Source organism: Crocuta crocuta, unplaced genomic scaffold, assembly GCF_008692635.1.
Source record: "Crocuta crocuta isolate KB4526 unplaced genomic scaffold, BGI_CrCroc_1.0 scaffold407, whole genome shotgun sequence".
Lineage (NCBI taxonomy): Eukaryota > Metazoa > Chordata > Mammalia > Carnivora > Hyaenidae > Crocuta > Crocuta crocuta.
In genome coordinates this window covers 2,161,128-2,171,388 of record NW_027551557.1, presented here as the reverse complement: position 1 = coordinate 2,171,388, position 10,261 = coordinate 2,161,128, and the positions used below count along the sequence as shown (strand labels likewise).

The 10,261-nt window shown below is 38.5% G+C and overlaps 1 protein-coding gene across 1 annotated transcript in view; it reads left to right on the top strand.

Moving 5' to 3' along the window:
• Positions 1-6: 6 nt before the first annotated feature.
• The window catches only part of TMX4 (thioredoxin related transmembrane protein 4), a 43,930-nt gene continuing 33,675 nt past the window's right edge, over positions 7-10,261 (top strand). Inside the window, exon 1 of the mRNA XM_077749134.1 lies at positions 7-64. Within this exon, the coding sequence (XP_077605260.1) occupies positions 12-64 (53 nt within the window). The 5' untranslated portion in view covers positions 7-11. The remainder of the gene's footprint in view (positions 65-10,261) is intronic.

The following is a 10,261-nucleotide window of genomic DNA, read 5'->3' as shown; positions in this document are numbered from 1 at the left end:
GGGTGCGGCCCATGACCGCCTCCAACTGGACGCTGGTGATGGAGGGCGAGTGGATGCTGAAATTGTGAGTGTGCCTGCACGCCCCGCACGCCACACTGCCGTCGTGGGCCCCGCCCTCAGAGCCGCGCTGGCCGCCGTGGAGTCCGCGCTGCCGGCTGGGCTAGGTAGCCGCTCGCCCGGCGGCCTGCAGCTCAGGGGCCGGGCTGCTGACGCTGCGCATGCGCGCCAGGCCTTCCGCGGTGACAGCTGCGGGTGCGGCGCGTTCCCGCCTCTCTCTGCACCAGCCGCCCTCCTCGCTTGCTTAGCCCCCTGCTTTGGTAGGGGGGACGGGCATGAGTTTTAGGGATGGGTGGGCAGCCTACCAAGGGGAGGAGGGGGAAATGGAGGAAAACAGTGAGAAAAATCGCGTGGTTTGGGTACAGGGGTATAGTAAAGGGCTGTCATTGAATGACATTTACGTGCAGTACAATTACGTAGCATGGGCTAGGTAGGGTATTTGTTGAATGGATAATTACAGACCGTGAAGGGCAGACCAGCTTGTGCAAAGTATTTTGGTTTTCATTTTGAAGACTCCGAGATGTCATTGTGAAAAATAAAACAGGAAGATGGGGGTGTTTTTGAAGATGTGGAACAAAATTTCAAATAAATGTTGATATTTGTTATCATTTTTAGAGGTAGAGATTTCTGGGTAGATAACTTGTGCTAGTGTAATAAAGAAAGGGACATCACTATATTGCCCTTTTGAACAGTAGAATGTAAACTGTGGATAGTGTCTTTGCTTGAAGGAGATGGGAAAATATAGTTTTGAGTTGGTTAAGGACAGGCAAGTAGCTTAAAATTAACTTCTAGGAAGAAAGTGATCCTTTGGAAAAAGCCTTGAAGGAGACAATGGGCCATGTTTGAACAGGCTTCAGAGACCATCACGATGGGCTTCTGGGGAGTGTGAAGAACATCTGGAGAAATACCACCTTATCTCCTTAGACTGTAGTTTCTGATCATATAGATACTTTATCACTACTATTTGTTAATTACTCTTACCTTGAGGACACAGACACACAGAATTGGATATTTTCTTTATGTGTCCAAGACCAAATTTTGATTCTCTCAATTTGAGTTGCAAATAGATGCCAATGGAGTGAAAGCTTCAGTGTGAGATCAGGGCCAAAAGTTATAAGCCCCTTAGCAGATTACATTGTTCAGAGAACATAGCACACATTACCCCTTCAAACATGAATTTACCATTTGGTCACAAAGAAGGTGACATTTTAGACCTCAAAGTAAAATGCCTTTGGTGTCATAATGAACCAATGAAATGATTAAGGAAATCTGTAGATATGAAGCACTTATTAAACTACTTAATGAGTTTAATATGAGGAAGATGAAGATGAGGAGGTCCTTTTCTGTTTAAGAGAGAAACCTTTAAAGTAAGCAGGGCTTTATTCAAGACTGTCATGTTTGTAATAATTGTAAGAATTTTAGACTGCATTTTGTCAGCCAGAACTACAAAGAGTTCTTTTTTAAGGAAGGTGCTTACACAGTGGAGCTTTCTAGATGTCAGTTTTCTGATTAAAATTTAGTTTGTGTATGTACATGATGAAGGTCAAAGCAGAAAGGTCTCAACTCCTTTATAGCCCCCCCTTTTTTTTAAGTAAAAGAACTAAGCAAATTAAAACTCAGGTGAGTATAAGCCATGTCAAGCTTGTAAACAAGCAACAGCCGACAACTCCTATGTTTGGCCTTGTCAACTGTCAGATTAAACTTTTCATAAATGTTCAAGTCCAGATGTAGTAACCAATTGCTCTAAACTCGTCATGTGGCCATTGTATAGAATATGTTGGGCTGTGATGCAAGATGGGACTTAGAACCCAGAAGTAAGCTGTATTGCCCCTGAGATCATTTTAGAAGTTCCCTTTTCATCGAGTACACTTCAGAATAGGTCACTATGAAGGGAGGCTCTAAAGGAAAGAAGATTTAAACCATTGTATCCAACTTTTTTCTACATACCAGAACCTAAGTCCTGAAGAAATATTGCAGCTCTTATCTGTTTGCGATACTCCCTTTCCTCCCTTGAACAAAATCAAACACTTAAAAAAATATAAAATTCATTATATTCTCAATCGCTATAGGCCTACTATAAATTTCCAAGAATTCACTCAATAGCCAATAACTTATCAGAGTTTTTTTGCTGATGTATGTAACAGAGAAAAGCCAAATGTGTTAATACTAGCTACCATGTCAACACTCTTCTCAAGTAAACTGATCATAATAAATGGAGACTGTTAGGGGTCCACATATGATGCATTTAACTTTTCCAAAGAAGCAATTAGGAGACTTAACTGATAGTATGAAAAATTTGACATTACTGTGAATGACATTTCTTTACTTGTTTGTTTGCTTATATGCTACTACTTTTCTGGGATTTTTGTCTTTTACATCCCACTTCATACAAAGCTCCTATAATATAGTTCATGGTTATATTGGTATTGATAATTTCAGTTGTTTTAAAGGAGCTAGCAGTGTTTTATGCTCCTGTTATGAAATTTAATTTGTTATTATATTTTCTTTGTTTTTAAAAACAGTCAATTTTTTTTGAACCTTGCAATTCTCAGTGTTTAAAAAGCACTGTTTCTCTGTTAAGGAGAAATATCAGTTAAAATATTTGTAGTGACTCACCATTTCAATTCTGATATCTTTTTTAAAATCTGAAAAATTATCCCATTACTGTTTGCATTTCATTAATTCTTATTGTATATTCAGTTTGTGTTTTCTTTCATATATTATTTTATAATTTTATCCCTATTTCTGCCATGTCTCTATAATTGGCTTGCTGTACTTGTCTCTTCCTAACCTCGGATGAGAAGTTTGCCTTTTCTCAGGATTAGGAAAGATTATATATAATCTTTAAATGCCTTAAATTTTTTTTTCTATTTCCATTGTTTCATACTATCCTTCATTCCATTACTTTGTAACCTTATGCTGTTTCAAACTTTTCTGGTTCCCATTGTATCAGTCCTTGAGAATATTTTTTTTGTTCATTTGGCACACAAAGAATACATTCTATATATTTTTCTGGTGTTTCCCACTCCCCCCCCAAAAGAAATAAGTAGAGAAGCAATATTATATCTAAAAATATAAATAATATTATATTTATATGTAATATATTAATAAATATAAATACAATAAAATAATATATTTTATTATATAGAGAGAGCACAAGCAGGGGAGAGGGAAAGAAAGAAATAATATATTTTTAAAAATTTTTAAATGTTTATTTTTGAGAGAGAGAGAGAGAGACAGAGTACAAGCAGGGGAGGGGCAGAAAGAGAGAGAGAGCAAGCAAGAGAGAGAGAGAGATACAGAATCCAAAGTAGGCTCCAGGCTCTGAGCTATCAGCACAGAGTCTGATGCAGGGCTTGAACTCACTATCCATGAGATCATGACCTGAGCTGAAGTCAGATGCTTAACTGACTGAGCCACCCAGGTGCCCCCAAGAAAGAGAGAATCTTAAGTGGGCTCCACACTCAGCATAGAGCCCAACTTGGGGCTTGCTTCCACCACCCCGGGATCATGCATGACCTGAGCTGAAATCAAGAGTCAGACACTAAACAGACTGAGCCACCCAAGGACCCCTGGCCTGTCTACTTTTAAACTGATATCCAGAAGAAAAATATGTCTTTGGGTTAATTAAGCTCTGTAAAGATTATAGATCTTTATAAAACACTACCTTTTCTAACTTTATTCTAAGTGAAATTAGTCACTGTAATGGAGAGAAGCCTCATTTATTTCCCTAGGACTTCTAGGTTTTACTAAAACTTTTTCCAAAATCCTTCTTACTCCTGAAGAGAATGCCTTCAGCAGCATCACCTTAGCTTGTCAGATAGCTATAATTTTTTGAAGTTTAATAGATTATATTGATGTGTTGACTGAAGGTTTAAGAGATAGTCTTAATTGCTTATTATGTTTCATGTTTAGAGGTAGGAATCTGGTAAGATGAAAATGAATGAGCTACATTCTTTGATTTCAAGGGACGGTCAATCTGTGCTCTGAAGGAAATAAATAGCAGATATAGCATTCATTTATTTAGCCAATGTTTCCTGAATGTTTCTCTCTTTAGCTCATTCAGCAATGGTTCTCATCAGGGCACTGTTGGCATCTTGGGTTGGACAGTTCTTTGATATGTGGGGATGGCCTGCCCATTGCAGAACCTTTAACATCACTGCCTCTACCCATCATATTCCAGTATTCATGTGTAATTAAAAAAATTTAATAATCTCCATTCCCTATGCACATTTTCAAATGTCTCTGATTGAAAACCACTGCCCTGAATACTGTTATGGGTATTTAAAAACATGTAAAAGTGTAGCTCATAAGTGAATATAGAAGTATTTAATTTCAGATTGTTTCCTCAAAGGGTTATCCACATCCTCACCTCCATGATCATCATCTCAGTCTCAGTAAACAGTTACATTGCTTTTATCACGTGTCCTGAATGCTGTTTTATTTCATCATCCCAGCAATCTGGTGCACAATTAGCATTCTCATTAACTAGAGGAGATGAAACTTGAAAAGGTTAAAGCTTTGGCCAAGATCAGATCCTTAGTAAGTGGTTGGCAAGGCCAGAACTAGAATGCAGGCCTGAGCTTTGCAGCTCCCAATGCAAACCTAGGAGAATGGTGGGGTAGTGCGGGAGGAAGGCACAGAGCCTGGCCGGCTCATGCCTGGCCTGTCAGCTGCCAGAACCATGAACGGAGGGCTCTTCCCTGTGGAATCCAAAGGTCCACCCATGGTTTTATCATCTCTAGATTCTCCAAATGAGGAGCATTATTGCTGTATGCTCATTCTTGACACTTCACCACTCAAATAGGTGCTCTGCCTTCTCTGTTCNGGAAGGCACAGAGCCTGGCCGGCTCATGCCTAGCCTGTCAGCTGCCAGAACCATGAACGGAGGGCTCTTCCCTGTGGAATCCAAAGGTCCACCCATGGTTTTATCATCTCTAGATTCTCCAAATGAGGAGCATTATTGCTGTATGCTCATTCTTGACACTCTTCACCACTCAAATAGGTGCTCTGCCTTCTCTGTTTCCCAACCTCTCAGGAAAATTCTCACTTTACCTTGTTTGTACCTAGCATGGCCCTTATCACAACTTGTAATTATAAATTAATTTATATGCTGCTCTGATTTCTCCTCTAGACAATAAGCTTTTCAGTAGAGAAGGAAAAATTTTCCTGTTTATCTCCAGAGCCTTAATAACTATCACTACTTTGACTAAGTAAATGAATGAATAGTAGCCTAGTTATTCCTTTAATCAAGAGCTTCCTCAAGTATATCACTGAGGTAATATCTGTATATATTGACTTAGATACTAAGGAGAGTCACTATTATCTCCCATTTGTTCATTGATGTAATAAATATTACTGTGGCTGGGACCTGCCAGGCTCTGCTCTCGCTTGGTACAAGCAAAGTGCCAGTCCCTGTCTTCATGGAGTGGTCATCTTAAAAAAGGAAGTGAATTCCATTTTCTCAGGCACATATCATGATTTTTTTAGAGTTATCAATTTTTATTTTTTCTCTACATTTTATGATAAAATGCCCTAGAAATGATCTTTCTACAGAAATCAAATTAATATAAGCCTTCCAACTCTTGGATTATTAAGAGTTTTTCCATATTTTCCAAATGTAAGAGTGACACTTGATGCAGTTAAGTCATCAGCTAAGACATTTTGGTTTAGTTCTCATATAAAGGCATAGAAAGATGACCCTAGTTTACCTCTTTCATCTTCATTGTCACATATTTTTCTGAGCATTTTGGGCAAAATAAATTCTAGGTGAAAATCGACTGTATCAATCATTGTCCATTTCCTCTCTGCATAGATAAGAAAAGAGAAAATACAGGGACACAAATTTGAGCCAAGACAGAAGAAGAAAAATTGCACATTATTGGGGGAATAAAAATGTATTTTTAGTAAAATTTTATTTCTAGGAAATGTATTTAAGTAACTCCTTTCTCTAAAGTGTTTCATTTACTTAATGAAATCTCACACCAAATTCAGTTGGTTCATGAAATAAAAATAATCAAGAGTCTTCAATTACCTTACATATAGCAAAAACTAAGTATAATTTATGCATGAATACTAACATGGTTGATGAAAACATGCTTTAGAATTTTGTTTCCCAAAAGTAGTTAAAAATATTAGATTGATATTGAATTCTGTGTTTTTCTTTTTAATGACCTGAGCTATTTCTAGGAGAGAGAGAGAGAGAAAGAGAGAGAGAGACAGCGTGAGCAGGGGAGGGTCAGAGAGAGAGGGAGTCACAGACTGAAACAGGCTCCAGGCTCTGAACTGGCAGTCAGCACAGAGCCCGACGTGGGGCCCGAACCCACGAACCACGAGATCATGACCTAAGCGAAAGTCGGACGCTTAACCGACTAAGCCACCCAGGTGCCCCTTGAAGTCTGTGTTTTAGCTATCTGGTATTTCAAATGTCTTTATGAAACTTGCTAATTTTTTATACCCCTGCCACCTGGAAAAAGCTTAAATAAGATACTGCCGTATAGTTTTCATGACTATACAGGTTCTAATTCCTTTTGGAGGCTTTTAAATGAAAGAAGGATTAATTTGACTATAAAAGACAGTTATGGCAGGTCAACCCTTTTATAGTTCTTAGAAGACTGACATTATGAACTAGTTTTAAATGATATAAATCAAGATCATGTTTAGTTCTTTCTGATGATTTTCATCATGCATATGTAAGAAATATTACACTTATACATACACAGAGAGACAGTGTATTAGCACATGAAATTCATGACTTTTCTTCTTTGTATTCCTTTGGCCCCTGAAGAATCTTTCTTTAGTAGATTCTAAATTGCCATCTAAATCACCGTCCTTCAGATACAAAAGAATAGTAATGATTTGAAAAGCTGAAACAACAGTGGACCAATTCCCACACCAAAGACTTAGAGCTAACATATTTCTACCACCAAAGAATGTACTAAGTTAATGAATGATGTTGGTGTACTCCAACACAAATAGCTCTGATTAAACCTCAGAAATAATGGCGTTCATAGTCCCTTAGTCTCCAGTGGGTAGCAGCTACATAAAGAATGGAATATCTAAAATAACTTCAGTGGCATTTTTATATCTAGAGATCAATGTCACCAAAATCCTAATTTATATAATAGCGTGGCTAGAGACTAGGGACTGGAATATATAAAACATAAATAAATAAAAGATGGTGTAGCCTAGGTGGTTCAGTTGGTTGAGACTCTTGATTTTGGCTCAGGTCATGATCTCGTTGTTCATTGGATCAAGCATCATGTGGGGGTCTGTGCTGTGTGGAGCCTGCTTTGGATTCTCCCCCTCCATCTGTCTCTGCCACTCACCTGCATGCACTCTCTAAATAAATAAATAAATGAATAAAATATTAAATTTGCATGATTTAATCATTGCTGATGTAGTAAATATGTTCATGAGTTAAATGCCAAGGTACAGGCGTAGGGAAACAAAGCAAAAAGGATCTAGAATTTATTAAATTACACTGCAAAATTGCTTCCTTATATTTGGTAATTTCTTCTTTCTGGTGTTCTCTCTCTCTCTCTCTCTTTCTCTCTCTCTCTCGATGTTGGGTCTTCTTTTCCTTGAGTATTGTATCACATAAATACCTACCATAAATCTATCACATAAATACCCCCACATCCAGCTCCTGGGTTGCTCAGTCATTAAGCATAGGACTCTTGATTTTATTTTGGCTCAGGTCATGATCTCATGGATGTGAGATTGAACCCCAGTCAGGCTTTGAGCTAGGTGTGGAGCCTGCTTGAGATTCTCTCTCTCCCCCTTCCCCTGCACCCACCCCCCTAAAAAAGCAAAACAAAAGCTAAACCCTCCATCTGGGTTCTTGCTCTGTGTGGTCTTAGGTAGCCTTAAACTAAGTCCTTTAAATCTGCCTTGTCTGTTTGGCAGTGAGGTTGTAAAGTTTTGATGAGCTAATGTATCATAAAAATGTCTTGGAAACCAAACAGTGTATAACAAACGTGACTGGTATTAATAATTGTTCTTAACATGTACCTGTTTTATATCTAGATTAGTCATCTAATCTCCCAATAACCTCCTAAGATAGCTGATGTTGTTATCCCATTTTGCAGTTGAGGAAACTGAGGCATGGAGCAATTATTAACCTACCCAAAGTCACATGGTTAATTTGTGGTTGGTCTTGTTGAATCCTCTGGCAGTGCTCTTATCTAATTGAAGTGTACTTAATAATAAAATATCCCCTTTTTTCCTAAAGATTACCAACTGCTTGTGCCAATAACATCTGCCATATGGTTGGGTTTTTTTTTTTTTAAGTTTATTTATTTTTGAGAGAGAGAGAGCGAGCTTGTGCACAAAAGTAGATAGGGGAGGAGCAGAGGGAGCAGGAAACAGAATCTGAAGCAAGCAGGCTCCAGGCTCCAAGCTATTATTGCAGAACCCAGCGTGGAGCTTGAACTCGAGAACCACAAGACCTGCACTAAAGTCAGACACTTAACAGACTGAGTCACCCAGGTGCCCCTGATGTTTTTAAATATGAAATGACCTTTTTCAAATAAAGACTATATATTTTTTAATTTGTTCATTTATTTATTCAGTATATATTTATTGAGCACTTACTGTACCAGGTATATGCATTGCCCTGGAAATGTGGAGATATACATATTTAAAATCAGCTATGTTCAAAGATGTTTTTGGATCATGTTTTCTGGTCCATATATATCTCTGGGATCTCAGGGACTAGACAGTGAGCTGTAATCTAGACCCCTGTAGAGAAGGATGAACAAATCCTTAGTGAGGTTGAAAAATTGTGCTTAAGTCTGGCTGCATCTGAGGGCTTGCCTGGACAGAGAAATGCTTGCTTTGCTTTGCCCTTTCTCTACTGGGCTGTGCCTAATCTCAATACTTGCCTTAAGTAAATGCAACCCTCCCCATCATGTTGACTTTTTAACCCCCTGTACCTCCTCATAACGTGAAAGATCAAAATATTGCTCAATTTCAGTTTGCTACTGTTTTTCAGGAAGGTTGGTTTGGAGGCATCATTGCATTGAGTGTTGCATGGCATTTACATGCATGCTTCCACCCAGGTCGAGATAAAAGGGTTTATAAATGACAACCTAACAGCACCTTTGTGCCTAAAGATTGTTACAGAATTTGATCATTTAACATTTCCACCCCCCCTTTTTTTTGTTCCTAAGGCATTTTTTCCTATGTGTGTGCATGTGTGTTTGTTATTTGTTGTTGTTTTTTTTAAATTTTTAATGTTTATTTATTTTTGAGAGAGAGAGACAGAGATGGATGGGACAGGGGCAGAGCGAGAGGGAGACACAGAATCTGAAGGGGACTCCAGGCTCTGAGCTGACAGCACAGAGCCTGACATGAGGCTCGAACTCGTGAACCGCGAGATCATGACCTGAGCCAAAGTCAGATGCTTAACTGACTGAGCCACCCAGGCACCCCATTTAAGCAGATTTTTAAAATATGCCTAGTTGGTAGCATCCCAAAATATTATTCAGTGTTCAGTGGTTTTTTTTCCTGGAGTATCCTGTCCCATTTTGTAAGCATTGATTAATTCATTTTATTTACTGCTTTTTCCTTCTGGGTATTATTCAGCAAAACAAAATGTCTCTCCATTTGTATTAATGTATTTTTGTGACATTCTGTAAATGTTAATTTTCCTTTCACTTGTGTCCTGTGTTAGTACCTGAAAATGGATTTCCAGCAGACGTTATGTTTGTTCACAATAGTTTATATTAGGTAAACATAGCTCAACCAACTCTTAAAATCTTCATCAGGTGTATTTGATCTCAATCCCTTTTTAGCTCAAATTTTATCTTCCATTCTGTTTTAGTTTCCTTAGACAACTGTACGTTAGTACAAACTTAGTGGCTTAAAACAACGGAAATTTATTCTCTCACAATTCTGGAGACCAAAATTCCAAAATCCAGGCTGGCTTCCTCTGGAGGCTCTGTGAGTGTCTGAACGTTCCATGCCTCTTGTAGCCTCTTGTGGTGGCCAGCAGTCCTTGCATCTGTTGGCCTGGAGCTACATAACACCCATCCCCAACTACATCTTCACATGGCCTTCCTCCTCCTCTGTGTCACACTTCCTTCTTCTTTCCCTTATTAGAACCTACCCTAAATCCAGGATAATCTCATGCCAAGATCCTGAATTTAGTTATATGTATAATGACCCTTATTCCAAATAAGATCATATGCACAGAGATGGG